Source organism: Garra rufa, chromosome 12 (genome assembly GCF_049309525.1).
Source record: "Garra rufa chromosome 12, GarRuf1.0, whole genome shotgun sequence".
Lineage (NCBI taxonomy): Eukaryota > Metazoa > Chordata > Actinopteri > Cypriniformes > Cyprinidae > Garra > Garra rufa.
In genome coordinates, this window is record NC_133372.1 from 25,421,776 (window position 1) to 25,440,053 (window position 18,278).

Sequence of the window (18,278 nt, forward strand, 5' to 3'; positions counted from 1 at the left end):
TCACAAATGCGAGTTTATATCTCGCAATTCTGACTTTTTTTCAGAAATGCGAGTTTATATCACACAATTATGACTTTATTCTCGCAAATGCGAGTTTATATCTTGCAATTCTGACTTTTTTCTCGAAAATGCAAGTTTATATCTCACAATTGTGACTTTTTCTTGCAAATGTGAGTTTAAATCTCGGAATTCTGACTTCTTTTCTCGCAGTTCTGACTTTTTTTTGCAATTTTAAGTTTATATTTCGCAATTCTGACTTTTTTTCAGAAATGCGAGTTTATATCTCCTAGTTATGACTTCATTCTCACAAATGCGAGTTTATATCTCGCAATTCTGACTTTTTTTCAGAAATGCGAGTTTATATCACACAATTATGACTTTATTCTCGCAAATGCGAGTTTATATCTTGCAATTCGGACTTTTTTCTCGAAAATGCGAGTTTATATCTCACAATTGTGACTTTTTTTTCTTGCAAATGTGAGTTTAAATCTCGGAATTCTGACTTCTTTTCTCGCAGTTCTGACTTTTTTCTTTGCAATTTTAAGTTTATATTTCGCAATTCTGACTTTTTTTTTTTTCAGAAATGCGAGTTCATATCTGGTAATTCTGACTTTTTTCTTGAAAATGCGAGTTTGTATCTCACAATTCTGACTTTTTTTCTTGAAAATGCGAGTTTGTAGCTTATATTTGAATGAATTTCTGACATGACATCAGTAACCCCAAGTGCAAAAATACACTATTTTTTTTCTTGAGGCAGTCATGAGGGTCTGGTTTATAAGGAATTAATTCCTACATGTTGGTTATGCCACTCAGACCCCTAAATATGAATACTATTTACGATTGCTTTGAATTTGAGACTTTTTCGTAGATCTAACATCTAACATAGCTACAGCCATTAATGTAAACGAAAACAAACACCTGCAATAATGCAAGTACGGTGGATTTTTGTGAACTGAGGTGTGGTGTGACACTGTTGTCTCCATCACCATATTATTGACGATTATATAGTCCTAAACTAGGCCAGAGACTGCTATAGATGAGACATGTTGGATAAAGATGATGGGCCAGTCATAGCAGACACTGACACAATCTATCGTTTAAATTCTAGCTTAAAGTATCGTACCACATGGTTGAATTACCTACATCACTATCATCGTTACGTTACCATTGTTTAGGTCATTTTTAATCGATGACGGTCTGTAGGCGACATTACATTTTAGGAATAACGTTAAATTACAAGACAACTCGCCGCAATATAAGTTTAAACCACCGAAGACATCATATAAATGATACAAACATATGGATAAAAGCTAAAGAGCATCAGTGTAGCCATCAATAGGCTCTTCGAACACGTCGTTACGTCGATCATTTAAATACGCAAATTTGTATCCATATTTACTTAACCATTAATAAAATAATGTCAAAAGAGTAAATCTGCACCTACCTTGACAATTCTGCAGGAATAAATTAATAATACTGCGCTGCGCGACCTCTCTCAGTTGGATTGCCTAGCTGTGTATCAACGGACTCTACCAATCTTAAACACAGGGGTGTTTTATGACATTAAAAAATGTAAATGTTTAATACATTAGATTTAAACAATCTATATAACAGTGTAACATAATAAAACATATTTTAAGAAAGCATCTCTGTAAAACATTTAATGTTAGGCCAGATAGTTTTGTAAATAAAGATGGTCTAAAACACAGTTCCACCTCTGTTGTTAAAATCTTTCAGAGGAAGTAGAGCGTGGTTGTCTTAAAAGTGGACTGAACCGCCTGTCAATGAACTGAACTGAAGCAGGTGCAAGACAGGGGTAGGTAAGCAACAGTCAAGCGAGTTTATGAAGTATGGCTAAAAACTAAAACGTGATTCCATTATAAAACCACTTATTTAAAATATTCCCCATTTCAGAATATGTATTTTGTAGTTTAAGATTTAATCTGCAGAACGTTACCTGTTCAGAAGTTTGTCTGTGTAAATAGATACATAAATAGATACACATACTTCATAGTAATTTATATTGTGTTTTTTTATATTGTAGAATTTTTTATACACATCATGCAAAAATTGTACTTACATCACCTCAAATATCATGTTACCTTGAATACACATTGATTACACATCTCACCTTTAGAACAAATGGTGCAACCAAGTACTGAGTTGGTTACAAATTAACTATTAATTACTAATCTCCATAGTTAACACCCCAACCCTGTATTCCTTGCTGCATATGATTAAGTGTCCTCACCAGACCGATTTTTCCAGAATCTAACCAGCATGGCTCAGAAGTTGCTGATAATCGATACAGACTGTGGCATTGATGATGCTCTGGCTATCATAGTTGCTCTTGCAGCTCCTGGTGTGAAGGTGCTGGGCATCACCTGCTGCTTTGGGAACACTGATGTGGATAATGTGTGTCAGAATGTGATGCGGGTTCTGACAGTCTGTCAACAGACCCAGGTGAGTGCAATTATAACCGTACCAACACTATTGTCATGAACTAAGATCATTTGAATGTGAAGATTCCATTGTGTTTTATTGTTTGCCCTCAGATTCCAGTTTTCAAAGGGGCTGCTGGTGCTCTAATCGGACCTGTGACAGGATTTAAAGATCACTTTGGTACAGATGGACTTGGAGATGTTCTGGAGCACTCTGAGATTTGGAAAGAGCAGATACAGAAAGAGAATGCCATTCATGCCATGATAAGACTGGTGAATGAAAACCAGGGAGAGGTAAGCAATAAACTATTTAATAACCTTGTTTATTTCTAAAATATTGATTTAAAAATGGCTTTTTTTGAGTTTAGTAGACAGACATGTACCCTACACTAGAATGGAAGCCTGTTTCTGCAACTAAATTTAAAAAAGTAATTGCAAGTTTTCATCTCATAATTCAAATTTTTTTCCTCACACTTCTGACTTTTTTTCTCAGAATTGATTAATACTAATATAAACTTGCAACTACAAGTTACAAAGTCAGAATTGCAAGTTATATAGTCAGAATAGTGGGATATAAACTGGCAATTGCAAGAAATAAAATCAGAGTTGCACAGTTCTGACATTATCACAACTCTGACTTTTTTTCTCAGAATTGTGAGATAAAAACTTGTGAGTTATAAAGTCCAATTCTGAGGGAGAGGGGAGGGGAAGACTGATATGTTTATATATCTCAACTCTGACTTTCTAAATTGCATGTTATGCCAGAAATATGACAAACGCAAAATTCTGAGGAAAAGGTGTCACAATTGCAAGATATAAACTTGCAATTCTAAGAATATTTATCAGAATTACAAGTTTGCATCAAGTAATTCTGAGAAAAAAAAGTCAGAGATCATAATTCTTAGATAAACTCGCAATTCAGAGGGAAAAAAAGTCACAATTCCGAGATATAAACCCGTAATTCTAAGGGAAAAAAAGTCACAATTTCGAGATATAAACTCGCAATTCTGAGGAAAAAAGACAGAATTGTGAGATAAAGTCAAAATTCTGAGGAAAAAGTCGCAATTGAGAAATATAAGCTCGTAATTCTGAGAAAAAAAAAAAAAAGAATCTCAATTTTGAGGAAAAAACGTAAATATTCTGACATAAATTCGCAAATTTGAGAAAAAAGTCATAATTCTGAGATATTAACTCGCAATTCTGAGATATAGTCTCGTGATTGAGAAAAAAAAGGCTGAACAATCCTGATATATAAACTCGCAATTCTGAGGGGGAAAAAAAGTCACAATTCCGAGATATAAACTCACAGTTCTGAGGAAAACAAGACAATTCCGAGATATAAACTCGCAATTCTGAGGAAAAAAAGTCACAATTCCAAGATATAAACTTGTGATTCTGAGGGGAAAAAGACAGAATTGTGAGAGAAAAAAAGTCACAATTGAGAAATATAAACTCAAACTGTAATTCTGAGAAAGTCACAATTCCGAGACAAACTCTCAATTTTGAGGAAAAAAAGGTCACAATTCCGAGAAAAAAAGTAAATTCCGAGATATAAACTCGCGATTCTGAGAAAAGTCACAATTCCGAGATATAAACTCCCAATTCTGAGGAAAAAAGTTACAATTCCGAGATATAAACTCGCCATTCGGAGAAAAAAGTCGCAATTGCAAAATATAAACTTGTAATTCTGAGAAAAGATAATCAGAATTGTAAGATAGAAAGTCACAATTACCTTTTTTTTATTCAGTGGCAGAAACAAGCTTCCATATAAAACTAATCTAAAAACAGCTAACAGCAACAAACAGCTGTCTGTTGAAATACTATTAATTTATCATTTTAATTCAGATTTAAGGTTCTAAAATGTGCTATAAATTATTAAAATAATGAAAAAACCCTGTAAATCACAAACCACTAGGACATATATTCCAACAATTTGAATAACATAGCGTAAACTGTGAAGAATAATTAAGTGTTTAAACTACTGGAATTAGTCATTTGTAAATTTACTGTTACCATTCCTAGTTTGTAAAGTTTGAAAATGAGCAGCTTTGTCATTATTGCAGAAATTTTAGAACCATCTTAGAGGGTATTTAAAAATTTGACAACAGCTTCCCTGCTGAATTTTGTGCTGCCGTCTTGTGGTTGACAATAGAATGCACTTGCACAGTCCTGTTTGTTTACTCATACACAGGTATTGTTCATAGCTCTTGGTCCACTGACTAACATGGCTTTGGCTGTTAGATTAGATCCCACCTTCCCTCAGAAACTTAAGGATCTGTACATTATGGGCGGTAACATGGAAGGTAAGAAAATGAGCTGCTGTACAAAACTGGCCACCTTAAATGGTGGAAGCAAATTGTACTTTTCATATCAGTGATTACATATTGTATTACATAAAAAATCAAAGCACAGGTCAGGCCACGTACCCCAATCAGGACACTGCTTCATCTGACCACTGTTCATTTTCCAGGCAAGGGAAATCTGACACCATCTGCAGAGTTTAATTTTAGAATGGACCCTGAATCAGCTTATGTAGTTTTGGAGGAGTATACCTGCTCAACACATATCGCAACCTGGGAGTTCACTTGCAGAAACAAACTATCATGGGTAAGAGCAAGCCATTGTGAGCAAAATCCATTCTAATGTGAATATACTAACTTGTGTGTTTTATTTTTCCAGGAGTGTTTTGATGAGATGGTCAATCAGGATACAGCAGCTGCTCGATTCATGAAGAAGATAACCTCCCAGTGCTGGGCCTACTCTAGAGAACCTGGCAACATCAACAAAGATTTGCTCTTTGGGAATGGGTTTGTACCCTATGACGCCTTTGCTGTGGCAGTTTGCTTGGACAGCAGCGTGATCACAGAGAGTTTAGAGTGCGCCGCACGTGTGGAGGTAGAAGGTCAACTGGGACGAGGCATGCTGGTTGTGGACGCAGCCAATACGCTGAAGAAAGACCATCTTGCCTTTGTGATGAGAACATGTGATCTTAAAAAGTTCAGCTTGATGCTGAAAGCTTCTTTACAAATAGCATAGAAATGCTTCTTCGAAATGGAGTTTTATTACAATATTTCCATTTTCAAATGTAGCATCCTTTACACTCAATTAAAGGGATAGTTCTTTTAAAAATTCTGTCATTAATTACTCACCCTCATGTCGTTCCAAACCCATATGACCTTTACTCATCTTTGAAACAAATTAAGATATTTTTGATGAAATCCGAGAGCTTTCTGACCATGCATAGAAAGCAATGCAACTGACACATTTTAGGCCCAGAAAGGTAGTAAATATATAATTAAAATAGTCCAGAGGTTCAACCGTAATTTTATGAAGCTGAATGGCAGCTCCTGCATCAGCAGAAGCACATTGCGGTACTCTTGTGAACGCATTTCGAAGACTGATACAGAAGAGAAGACATTGTTGAATTAAGTCGTTATTTTAGTTTTCTTCGCACACAGAAAGTATTTCCCATAGCTTCATAACATTATGGTTGACCCACTGATGTCACATGGACTATTTTAACAATGTTCTTACTACCTTTCTGGTCCTTGAACATGTCAGTTGCGGTCTATGCGAAAAAAAAATATTTTTTTGCAATTCTGAGACAAAAAGTCAATTCCAAGAGATACTCGCAATTCTGAGGAAAAAAAGTCAATTTCGAGATATAAACTTGCAGTTCTGAGGGAAAGAAGTCAAAATTCTGAGATATAAAATTTAAATTCTGAGGGAATTCCGAGGAAAAAGTCACAATTATAAGAGATACACTCGCAATTCTGAGGGAAAGAAGTCACAATTCCGAGATATAAACTCGCAATTATGAGGAGGGGAAAAAAAAAAAAAAATCACAATTCCAAGACTCGCAATTCTGAGTGGGAAAAAAGTCACAATTCAGAGATATAAAATTTAAATTCTGAGGGAATTCCGAGGAAAAAGTCACAATTCTAAGAGATACACTCGCAATTCTGAGGGAAGGTCACAATTCCGAGATATAAACTCGGAATTCTGAGAGATAAACTACTAGTTCTAAGGGAAAGAAGTCACAATTGCAAGATAAGAACTCACAATTCTGAGAAAAAGTCACAATTCCGAGATATAAACTCGCAATTCTGAGCGAATTCTGAGAGATAAACTTCTAATTCTGAGAAGAAGAAAAAAGTCACAATTCTAAGAGATAAACTCGCAATTCTGAGGGAAAGAAATCACAATTCGGAGATATAAACTCGCAATTCTGAGGAGGAAAAAAAGTCACAATTCCAAGAGATAAACTCGCAAATCTGAGGAAAAGAAGTCACAATTCAGAGATATAAACTCACAATTCTGAGCGAATTCTGAGAGATAAACTTCTAATTCTGAGAAAAAAAAGTCACAATTCCAAGAGATAAACTTGCAATTCTGAGGGAAAGTAGTCACAATTCCGAGATATAAACTCGAAATTCTGAGGAAGAAGTCACAATTCTAAGAGATACACTCGCAATTCTGAGGGTGGAAAAAGTCACAACTCCGAGATATAAACTCGCAATTCTGAGGGAATTCTGAGAGATAAACTTCTAATTCTGAGAAGAAAAATAAGTCACAATTCCAAGAGATAAACTCGCAATTCTGAGGAAAAGAAGTCACAATTCCGAAATATAAACTCGCAATTCTGAGGAAAAAGTAACAATTCTAAGAGATAAACTTGCAATTCTGAGGGAAAGAATTCACAATTCCAAGATATAAAATTTAAATTCTGAGGGAATTCCGAGATATAAACTCGCAATTCTGAGGAAAAAGTAACAATTCTAAGAGATAAACTCGCAATTCTGAGGGAAAGAAATCACAATTCGGAGATATAAACTCGCAATTCTGAGGAGGAAAAAAAGTCACAATTCCAAGAGATAAACTCGCAATTCTGAGGAAAAGAAGTCACAATTCCGAAATATAAACTTGCAATTCTGAGGGAATTCCGAGATAAACTCACAATTTTGAGGAAAAAAAAGTCACAATTGCAAGATAAGAACTCACAATTCTGAGAAAAAGTCACAATTCCGAGATATAAACTCGCAATTCTGAGCGAATTCTGAGAGATAAACTTCTAATTCTGAGAAGAAGAAAAAAGTCACAATTCTAAGAGATAAACTCGCAATTCTGAGGGAAAGAAATCACAATTCGGAGATATAAACTCGCAATTCTGAGGAGGAAAAAAAGTCACAATTCCAAGAGATAAACTCGCAAATCTGAGGAAAAGAAGTCACAATTCAGAGATATAAACTCACAATTCTGAGCGAATTCTGAGAGATAAACTTCTAATTCTGAGAAAAAAAAGTCACAATTCCAAGAGATAAACTTGCAATTCTGAGGGAAAGTAGTCACAATTCCGAGATATAAACTCGAAATTCTGAGGAAGAAGTCACAATTCTAAGAGATACACTCGCAATTCTGAGGGTGGAAAAAGTCACAACTCCGAGATATAAACTCGCAATTCTGAGGGAATTCTGAGAGATAAACTTCTAATTCTGAGAAGAAAAATAAGTCACAATTCCAAGAGATAAACTCGCAATTCTGAGGAAAAGAAGTCACAATTCCGAAATATAAACTCGCAATTCTGAGGAAAAAGTAACAATTCTAAGAGATAAACTTGCAATTCTGAGGGAAAGAATTCACAATTCCAAGATATAAAATTTAAATTCTGAGGGAATTCCGAGATATAAACTCGCAATTCTGAGGAAAAAGTAACAATTCTAAGAGATAAACTCGCAATTCTGAGGGAAAGAAATCACAATTCGGAGATATAAACTCGCAATTCTGAGGAGGAAAAAAAGTCACAATTCCAAGAGATAAACTCGCAATTCTGAGGAAAAGAAGTCACAATTCCGAAATATAAACTTGCAATTCTGAGGGAATTCCGAGATAAACTCACAATTTTGAGGAAAAAAAAGTCACAATTGCAAGATAAGAACTCACAATTCTGAGAAAGTCACAATTCCGAGATATAAACTCACAATTCTGAGGGAATTCTGAGAGATAAACTTGCAATTCTGAGGGAAAGAATTCACAATTCTAAGATACAAACTCGCAATTCTGAGGGAAAGAATTCACAATTCTAAGATACAAACTCGCAATTCTGAGGGAAAGAATTCACAATTGTAAGATACAAACTCGCAATTCTGAGGGAAATAAGTCACAATTCCAAGATATAAACCCTCAATTCTGAGGAGGAAAAAAAGTCACAAATCCGAGATAGTAACTCGCAATTTCGAGGGAAAGAAGTCACAATTCCGAGATATGGACTCACAATTCTGAGGAAAAGTCACAATTCCAAGAGATAAACTCGCAATTCTGAGGAAAAGAAGTCACAATTCCAAAATATAAACTTGCAATTCTGAGGGAATTCCGAGATATAAATTCGCAATTCTGAGGGAATTCCAAGATAAACTCACAATTTTGAGAAAAAAAAAAAGTCACAATTCCAAGAGGTAAACTCACAATTCTGAGGGAAAGAATTCACAATTCTAAGATACAAACTCGCAATTCTGAGGGAAATAAGTCACAATTCCAAGATATAAACCCTCAATTCATTCTGAGGAGGAAAAAAAGTCACAAATCCGAGATAGTAACTCGCAATTTCGAGGGAAAGAAGTCACAATTCCGAGATATGGACTCACAATTCTGAGGAAAAGTCACAATTCCAAGAGATAAACTCGCAATTCTGAGGAAAAGAAGTCACAATTCCAAAATATAAACTTGCAATTCTGAGGGAATTCCGAGATATAAATTCGCAATTCTGAGGGAATTCCAAGATAAACTCACAATTTTGAGAAAAAAAAAAGTCACAATTCCAAGAGGTAAACTCACAATTCTGAGGGAAAGAATTCACAATTCTAAGATACAAACTCGCAATTCTGAGGGAAATAAGTCACAATTCCAAGATATAAACCCTCAATTCTGAGGAGGAAAAAAAGTCACAAATCCGAGATAGTAACTCGCAATTTCGAGGGAAAGAAGTCACAATTCCGAGATATGGACTCACAATTCTGAGGAAAAGTCACAATTCCAAGAGATAAACTCGCAATTCTGAGGAAAAGAAGTCACAATTCCAAAATATAAACTTGCAATTCTGAGGGAATTCCGAGATATAAATTCGCAATTCTGAGGGAATTCCAAGATAAACTCACAATTTTGAGAAAAAAAAAAGTCACAATTCCAAGAGGTAAACTCACAATTCTGAGGGAAAGAAGTCACAATTCTGATATATAAACTCGCAATTCTGAGAAAAAAACAAAAAAACAATTCCAAGATATAAAGTCGCAATTACCTTTCTTTATTTTTTATTCAGAGGTGGAAACGGGCTCCCATAGAAAACGAAAAACAGCTAAAGACTATGTCAGTCTTTGACGTGCGTTCACGAGAGTACCACAACGCATGTGTGAAGTGCTGCTAACGCAGGAGTTGGCATTCAGCTTTATAAAATTAAGTTTGAACCACTGATGTCACATTTTAACAATGTCCTTACTACTTTTCTGGTCCTTGAACATGTCAGTTGTGGTCTATGTGTGGTCAGAAAGCTCTCGAATTACAACAAAATTATCTTAATTTGTGTTCTGAAGATAAACAAAGGTCTTACGGGTTTGGAACGACATGTAGGTGAGTCATTAATGACAGAATGTTTTAATTTTTGGGTAAACTATCCCTTCAAACAGGTTAAATTCCAGCAAAAATAAAATGAGAAGTCAATATTCCAGCCTGATATGTTTATTTCAACCAATGTGACCAAACGTTCACTCTTGAAGTGACAAATGAATGATGCACAGAACACATTTCAAGTTCTTTAAACTCCCTCAAATTAAAAGCCAATTTCAGCAAATGAGGCTTTTCACTTTAAGCGGAGGGCAATTAAAATAAAATAAAAATAAAATCTAAATCCTGAATGCGTTTATGATTTGGCTTCAACTCAGAGGGGTTCAAATCAATGCGGTAATCGCAGTCTTAGCAACCACTTGTATCTTTCAGAACATTAAATCAATTAACAAGTGTGGCCAGAAAATTCTCTAAAATGAATGAAATATCTTAAACCAAAATGACAGCATTGTAGGAGTGAGGTTTTACGCAAAGTGCTTATTTTAAGGTTGAGTAACACTGCATCTTGCATTTTAATACAGTAATACTGAACCATATACTTTAATTCCAATGCAGTACTACTCAAAATAGGGAATCTCTAAAATCGTAAAGAAAAACACCCCTACAAGGGCAATAGCATTAAGCCAATGTCTTAAATCTTTCTTTAAAATTAAACTTAAGGCATTTTTACAATTCCCCACTAAAATAAATAGGACTGAATTTTGAGGGGGACTTGTAAATGCAACACTGGGTTTCCAGTGGACATTTGTACCATTACAATTCAAGACTTTTTCCAATCATTAAAAAGATCTTGGCATACAACATACTGTTCAACCAGGAAAAATAAAAGAAGATTGGAAACCACTGCATTTTCTGTTGCATCTTAGATGCCGTTGTTGTTGTCGGGGCTGTTAGGCCAGGGCTCCGAGTTCCAGCGATTGAGAGAGGGAGACCACCCCATGCTCCAGGGGTTGTAGGTGCGGCCCATGTCGTTGGGGGCAGGTGTGGGCGGTGCAGTGTGGCTGACCAAATCAGGGAGAGTGGCGGAAGTAGGCGGGCTGAAGGAGTGCAGGGTGGAGTCATTGCCAGTGGACCAGATGGACCTGCTGAAGGACCAGGGACTGCGCGCACTCCCCAAAATGGACTAAAGACAAAAAAGAAAGAGAAAGATGATGCATAAACTACTTTTATATACAGTCAGGGGTAATCTGAAACATAAAAGATTAGTTCACTTCCATAACAAAAAATTTACAGATAATGTACTTGGATGTTGTCACCCAAGGCGTTCATGTCTTTCTTTCTTCAGTCGTAAAGAAATTATGTTTTTTTGAGGAAAACATTTCAGGATTTCTCTCCAGATGATGGATATGTATGGTGCCCCCAAGTTTGAACTTCCAAAATACAGTTTAAATGCAGTTTCAAAGAGCTCTAAATGATCCCAGTCAAGAAAGAAGGGGCTTATCTAGTGAAACGATTGGTTATTTTCTAAACAAATTGACAATTTATATACTTTTTAACCCCAAATGCTCGATTTGTCTCGTCTCTGGGATGCGCAAGCGTAGTCTGTGTAATCCGAGACAATATAGTTAAGGGTATATCGAAAAACTCACATCTCGTTTTCGTCTTCAACTTCAAAATCATCTTACAACACTGTTTTACCTTTTTTTGTGGAGGGCGTTTGATCTTATTTGTATGTTCACTTTATAAACACTGGGTCGGTACTTCTGCAGCAATGTAGAACGATTTTAAACTTGGGGAAGAAAATGAGATGGGAGTTTTTCGACATACCCTAACTGTATCGACCCGGATTACACAGACTACGCATGTGCATCCCAGAGACGAGACAAGATGAGCATTTGAGGTTAAAAAGTATATAAATGTCAATTTGTTTTAAAAATAACCAATCGTTTTGCTAGATAAGACCCTTCTTCCTCAGCTGGGATCGTTTAGAGCCATTTTGGAAGTTCAAACTTGGGGGCACCATACCTATCCATTATATGGAGAGAAATGCTGAAATGTTTTTCTCAAAAAACAATTTCTTTACGGTTGAAGAAAGAAAGACATAAACATCTTGGATGACAAGGGGGCGAGTACATTATCTGTAAATTTTTGTTCTGAAAGTGAACTAAACCTTTAAAGGAATAGTTCACCCAAAAATGAAAATTCTGTCATTAATTACTCACCCACTTATGTTATTCCAAACCTTAAGACCTTAGTTCATTTTCGGAATGCAAATAACGATATTTTGATCAAATCTGAATGCTTTCTGACCCTGCGTAAACAGCAACCCAACTATCACGTTCAAGGCCCAAAAAGGTAGTAAAGACATCTATGTGATATAAAATAGTCCATGGGACATCAGTGGTTCAACCGTAATTTTATGAAGCTATGAGAATACTTTTTGTGTGCAAAGCAAACAAAAATAATGACTTTATTCAACAATTTCTTCTATTCCCTGTCAGTCTTTGACACGCATTCACAATAGTACCACACACAAAAAGTATCCTTGTAGATTCATAAAATTAAGGTTGAAACACTACCTTTTTGGGCCTTGAACGTGGTAGTACTGTTGCTGTTTATGCAGTGTCAGAAAGCTCTTGGATTTCATCAAAAATATCTTCATTTGTGTTCTGAAGATGAACAAAGGTCTTATATTTGCAATGGCATGAGGTTGAGTAATTACAGACAGAATTTTCATTTTTGGTTAAACTCTCCCCTTTAAATGTTCACAGATGTCCATCTGGATGAAACATGAGAATTCGACAAGGAAGAGATATCTTACAGTTGTTGGAGTTGCTGGAGATCCAGTGCTGGTTGCCCAGGAATTACCAGGCTCGGAATCCCAGATGGACGGGGACACTGGAGTGTATTCAGGCCAACTCTGCTGGGGCTCTGAACTCTTGGGAACAGTCATGCCTCTGAAAACTAATACAGAGAATAACAACATTATTGAATATAATGGATGCAAACTGAATTTTGTTTAGCATTATATTTGAAAATGCTGCATACCTCCAGAAAGGTTAAGCGGGTTGTTGGGTCCAAAAGCAGAGAAAGCATTAACCGGTCCAAAACTGGGGCTGCTGGTGGTGTCAATTGGGCTCCACAGTCCAGAGCTAAAAGATGCACAATGACATTATAAATATACTTGGAAAAACAGATGAGGCTGAAGGTTAAGTGATGTTTCATTATGAAGCCACCACACCTGTCAGATCCATCACTCTCCACTGATGTCATATGAGACAGTGTCACCTTCCCCAGACCATCAGCTTTACTAGCTGAGCCACTGCCACCTGTAAAAACAAGAGCACACCACTTGTATAACATGGACACTTTAAAAATAAATATCAGTGTTACAATAATGGGGATCAGTAACAACCTCCTTATATTTAACAGGCAAACTCACCAGGGCTTTTGTCATAGCCAGCAGCTACAGCCGCAAAAGTTGGATTTCCATTTTGACCAGGCAGAGAGGCCGACTTGGTGAGCTTATTTCCAGGTGCCTTCTTTGAAATAGCCTCGCTATAACAAATACACAAGAAAAACAATGTCACTCCAAGCCGGATTTCCATTCAAAGTTGGAATATCGCATAAAACATTTGCGAATAAGCACAGTTTCCATCCAATGAGTCAAAGAGAACAAAATCATTACTTCCTGATAAACTGGCACTAAATATCACTAAGAAAAGTAGGAGAAGCCACTGAATATAATCATTTTTATATCTAATAAATTACTTGCAACTCAGAGAGTGTGGCTAAACACCTCCACCACAGAAAATGATCAACACCTGCTTCTACATCGCTGCCTGTTTAGCCCCGCCCACCGATTTGTGCATTTAGTGTAAATAATGAGAAAGGCAAATGCAGTTCTATGCAGAAACTAGAGATACTCCGATTGATCGGCCGGAGATCAGTATCGGCCGATAATCACATTTTATGACTCGATCGGTACTCACTAAATTGGCCGATCTCACAAACCAATCGCAATTTGATAACGTCAACGCGTGAGGGCGTACATGATGCGTGCAGACATGAATTAACTGGCACAGCAATTGCTGGTGTGGAACTACTATGGCAAAGAAATACTATGTCAAAGAAATCTGGTTCGCAGGAGCATTGTCCCAAACAATTAATACCACTAACCTGATTCGGCACTTAAGAACGATGCGTCTCTCAAAACTGATCAGCAGCAGCACTGTCTCTACTAAAAGTGAAACCTTAAGTTCATTTTCTTCAGGAACAGTGCCGTTGTTACCTCGCTTGTGAGAAATGTCACGTAGTTTTTAAGTTGTTAATCGTCAGAGCAGCACTAACAACATTAGCGCGTAAGTTAATCCATTAACAAGAGCGCGGATAAAAATGCGCACTGCAAATGGAGTTATGTGAAGCTGGCTTTATATGTGTGCGCCTCTAGTCTGCATGAGCGCTCTAGGATGAGCGTGCGAGTGCTGAATAGTTAAACACTGGAGATAATTAAAAAAGAAATCCAATTTATAAAATTTAGCGACGATGCAACACTGCCTCTATTGTGCAAGTAAACTATTTTTGTGTCAACTGTGCAGCGTCCAGCTCGCTTATAGTCAGATGCGATGTGGTGACTGGATGTCATTTGCGCACTTTGAAAGAGAAAGAGAGAGTGCGCTGTCATTCACTCGCGCTGTTTGTGAATTAACGTCTCACATAAAGTTACAAATTTCTTTATTTAACAAAGAAATATGGATTATACCTCACCTTCAGCATTATAATAGTTTTACCTGCGCCGGACAGAGACAACGTGTGTGCTATCTGTATGTGTGTGCGTCTGTACGAGAGAGTGGGAGAGTGCTTTCCCTACATAATAAAACGTAATTTTGTGGCTAAAACATGGAAATAATAAGACGTTTTTATTCTATTGTTTACCGTATTTAGTTTGGCCAGTGTCGTTGTGGGTTTCGGTTATTTTGCCGTTTTAGGCTGTAAAGAATTTTAAAATAACTGAAATTACGTGTGGCGAAGTGATGTGGACATGTAATGCGGTCAAAAGCTGCCTGGAACTACGTTCGCCGTGCGCGTTACCCTGAAAATAATTGCGCACCTTAGGTATAAACCCAATTTTAAAAACATATTAAAATGTTCACTGTATAATGAGTATTTATTACTCTGTTAAAACAATAATTACATTACATATGTTACATAATTACTATAAAAATGTAACAAAATATAACAAAAGCAACATCTGTAATACTTTACCTGAAAAAAGATTGATCAGAGAGAATTCATATCAGTTATATAAAGCTCAAAGCATCGGAATCGGCATTGGTATCGGCCGATCACCATGACATAAAATCAGTACTCGGTATCGGCTGCAAAAATCCTGATCGGAGCATCCCTAGCAGAAACCAAACGATAAAGATGGCCCTGAATACAAATGTCATTGCATTGGCTTCTTTCTGATCCCAACGCTGGGAAAGAGTGAAGGAGAAGTTGACTTCCAGAATAAAAATTTGCAGATAATGCACTCACCCCCTTGTCATCCACGATGTTCATGTCACTCTTTTATCAGTCATAAAGAAATTGTGTTTTGGGGAAAACATTTCAGGGGTTTTCTCTATGGTGCCCCAAAATGCAGTTTAAATGTGGCTTTAAACAATCCCAAATGCGTTTGTAAATGATCCCAGCCGCAGAAGAAGGGTCTTATCTAGCAAAAAGATTGACAATTTATTACTTTTTATTATTTCAATTTATATACTTTTTAACCTTAAATGTTTGTCTTGTCTTGCTCTGCCTGAACTCAGTTTTTTCTAGTTCAAGACAGTTAGGGTAGAGCAAGACAAGACAAGTGTTTAAGGTTAAAAAGTATATAAATTGTAATAAAAAAAACAAACAACCAATTGTTTCGCTAGATAAGGCCCTTCTATCTCAGCTGGGACAGTTTACAGCCACATTTGGGATCGTTTGAAGCCGCATTTAAACTGCATTTTGGAATTTCACACTCAGGGCACCATAGAAGTCCACTATATGGAGAAAAATCATGAAATGTTTTACTCAAAAAACTATTTCTTTACGACTGATGAAAGAAAGACAAGAACATCTTCGATGACAAGGGGTGAGTACATACATCAGCTGTAAATTTTTGTCCTGGAAGTGAACTTCTCTCTTAATGAAAATCCAGACCACATAAGTTAGAACTCAATCCTTTGTTTACTTAATTTTACCGTGGATTCATTCACAGAAACAATTTGACACAGGATTTTCAGAAAGATTGAGATAAAGAAAGATAATGCTGTGCCGGCTATATTAAATCAGACAATAATGTCACACCACACAAGTGTGAATAACAGTTTTTGTTATGTGGTTACTAATGCCTTAGCTGTTATTACAGATTGTTTGATATGTACTGAGTATTTATGCATCCATCTATGAAGAATGTAGGTTGTCAAACATACACAACTGCCAATCATAGCAGTGGGCATTTACTTCCAAGTCTAAAATCTACCATGGCTATTAAAACAGGGCATTCTGATGAGAGTTGTTAAAAACAGGACAGAAAACAGCCTATAACTTCTACATTGTTTTTTTTTATATATATAAAAATTTTGATAGCATTATAATGGAACCCCAGAGAACAGTATAAAATAATATAAAAAGGCAGTTCATGACCACTTTATAAGCGACTCAAACTCAGCACTTCCAGACATGTAGTCTGTGTGGAGCAGCAGTATTCACATGAAAAGTTCACAACGCTTTACTTTGAAACACGCAGCGCATTAGATTACATTCTTCATTAGAATAAAGTTACCAGCCAACTGACGAGTAACAGTTTCATACACTCGGCAAATGCCAAATTTTTATTCACATCTGGTGACTGCCAAGTGTTGGCTATCCTACCCAAATGTGTTCTATTATTACGGGCACACAGCTGTTAAAGTTACCTGCTGGTGTGGGGCACACTGCCGTAGCTTCCACGAGGCACCAGGCTAGGGGAGGTCGGGGGTGGTGAACAGGTTCTGGACATGACTGAACTAGGGCCTTTCAGGAAGGGGTCTGCATGCATGGTCTGCATAGATATCTGCTGAAGACTGTCTGCTGCTAATAAAACATATGCCACAAATATTTCAATACTTATATAAGAGTACATAAAGTAATTAAGGTTACGCTTCCAGACTGTGTGCTTACAGTTGACAGTTTTGTTGAGAGGAACATCCCATTCCGGTGGAGGGGACTCTTTTTCTCCTTCTGATCCGCTGCTATGACCCAGTTCCTGCATGGAGCCATTGACCACAAACTTTCCAAGTGGAGATGGCCGGTCATCACCCATCTTCCCGCCGACTACTCAAGCAGACGAAATAAAAGTGGTTTTAAAATGGTTTCTAGAGTTTAAGATGAAATTTTTGGGTGGAAACGCTGAAATCTTACACTTACTTTTGCTTAGAGCTCGTGGTTTGGGGACGCTGTGAATTCCTGTATTGGTAAGGGTTTTGGTGAAGGTCTTGCGCTGCTTATCCTGTTTTTCCAGGGGAGTGACATAGGGGAGTTCTAGAGAGCTGTATAGAAAAAAATGAAGATGCTGATATTAAACTAGGATTCAAAGAGAGAATAATAATGGAGATGGTGAAGATCACCTATGTAGGTCTGATGCAGTGATGATTAACCATTCTAGAATGCTTCACTGGAAACCTCAAGGCCTTCAAGATGAAGTGTGTCATTTCTCTTTCACTAGCGGCATCTCAGGTTGCTCAAATAAAACCTCAGACCCCTCTCAAACAAAATGAATGGGTGGCCTGCATTTTTGAACAAAACCTGTCCAAATCTAAGTTCATTTGGAGTCCAATTTTGCAATACGAATAGCTCAACAGCATGAATTTCTGTCTCTTACTATCTTTTGAACAGTGTTAAACTGCAATAGGTCCATGATGTTTACATAACTTTGTTTAGTTGTGAATGCACTGAAAAAATATACTGTATACTTGAAACTGAAGCTGTAATTGACTTTATTCAACACTTTCTAACATAGTCCAACTCTCTTAGTTCATCATCTGTACACTACCAGTCAAAAGTTTTTGAACAGTAAGATTTTCATGGTTTTTAAAGAAGTCTCTTCTGCTCATCAAGTCTGCATTTATTTGATCCAAAGTACAGCAAAAGCAGTAATATTTTAAATATTTTCACTATTTAACATAATTGTTTTCTATTTGAACATATTTTAAAATGTAATTTATTCCTGTGATTTCAAAGCTGGAATTTTAGCATCATTACTCCAGTCACATG

General features: G+C 36.6%; 3 protein-coding genes and 1 long non-coding RNA gene across 5 annotated transcripts in view; 2 read left to right on the top strand and 2 right to left on the bottom strand.

The window, feature by feature from the left end:
* Positions 1-1,525, bottom strand: part of LOC141346952 (basic immunoglobulin-like variable motif-containing protein) — an 8,761-nt gene extending 7,236 nt beyond the window's left edge. Inside the window, exon 1 of the mRNA XM_073851922.1 lies at positions 1,445-1,525. The gene's annotated coding sequence lies outside the window, so the exon portion shown is untranslated. The remainder of the gene's footprint in view (positions 1-1,444) is intronic.
* Positions 1,526-2,205: 680 nt separating this feature from the next.
* Positions 2,206-6,361, top strand: LOC141346305 (uncharacterized). Its single transcript, XM_073851159.1, has 5 exons — positions 2,206-2,463; positions 2,556-2,735; positions 4,633-4,744; positions 4,912-5,048; positions 5,121-6,361. Exons 1-5 carry the CDS (start codon positions 2,281-2,283, stop codon positions 5,475-5,477), a joined length of 969 nt encoding a protein of 322 aa, XP_073707260.1. The 5' UTR covers positions 2,206-2,280; the 3' UTR covers positions 5,478-6,361.
* Positions 6,362-6,364: 3 nt separating this feature from the next.
* On the top strand, positions 6,365-8,429 carry LOC141346306 (uncharacterized). The gene is made up of 2 exons (XR_012357190.1): positions 6,365-6,596; positions 6,805-8,429. It is a non-coding gene; the product is annotated as an uncharacterized lncRNA (long non-coding RNA).
* A 1,724-nt stretch (positions 8,430-10,153) lies between these two features.
* The window catches only part of tmem131 (transmembrane protein 131), a 50,608-nt gene continuing 42,483 nt past the window's right edge, over positions 10,154-18,278 (bottom strand). Inside the window, exons 34-41 of one of the 2 annotated variants that reach the window (XM_073851158.1) lie at positions 17,433-17,554; positions 17,187-17,339; positions 16,943-17,096; positions 13,438-13,553; positions 13,237-13,324; positions 13,044-13,147; positions 12,817-12,959; positions 10,154-11,178 (exon numbers count right to left, since the gene is read on the bottom strand). In XM_073851158.1, coding sequence (XP_073707259.1) covers positions 10,918-11,178; positions 12,817-12,959; positions 13,044-13,147; positions 13,237-13,324; positions 13,438-13,553; positions 16,943-17,096; positions 17,187-17,339; positions 17,433-17,554 — 1,141 coding nt within the window. In that variant the 3' untranslated portion in view covers positions 10,154-10,917. Of the gene's footprint in view, positions 11,179-12,816; positions 12,960-13,043; positions 13,148-13,236; positions 13,325-13,437; positions 13,554-16,942; positions 17,100-17,186; positions 17,340-17,432; positions 17,555-18,278 lie in introns of both variants that reach the window. The other variant, XM_073851157.1, reaches the window with a different exon arrangement.

Coding starts and splice junctions, on each gene's coding strand:
- LOC141346305 (XM_073851159.1), top strand. CDS start 2,281: ATGGCTCAGAAGTTGCTGATAATCGATACAGACTGTGGCATTGATGAT. Junction 2,464..2,555: donor CAGTCTGTCAACAGACCCAG/GTGAGTGCAATT, acceptor GTTTGCCCTCAG/ATTCCAGTTTTCAAAGGGGC. Junction 2,736..4,632: donor TGAATGAAAACCAGGGAGAG/GTAAGCAATAAA, acceptor ACTCATACACAG/GTATTGTTCATAGCTCTTGG.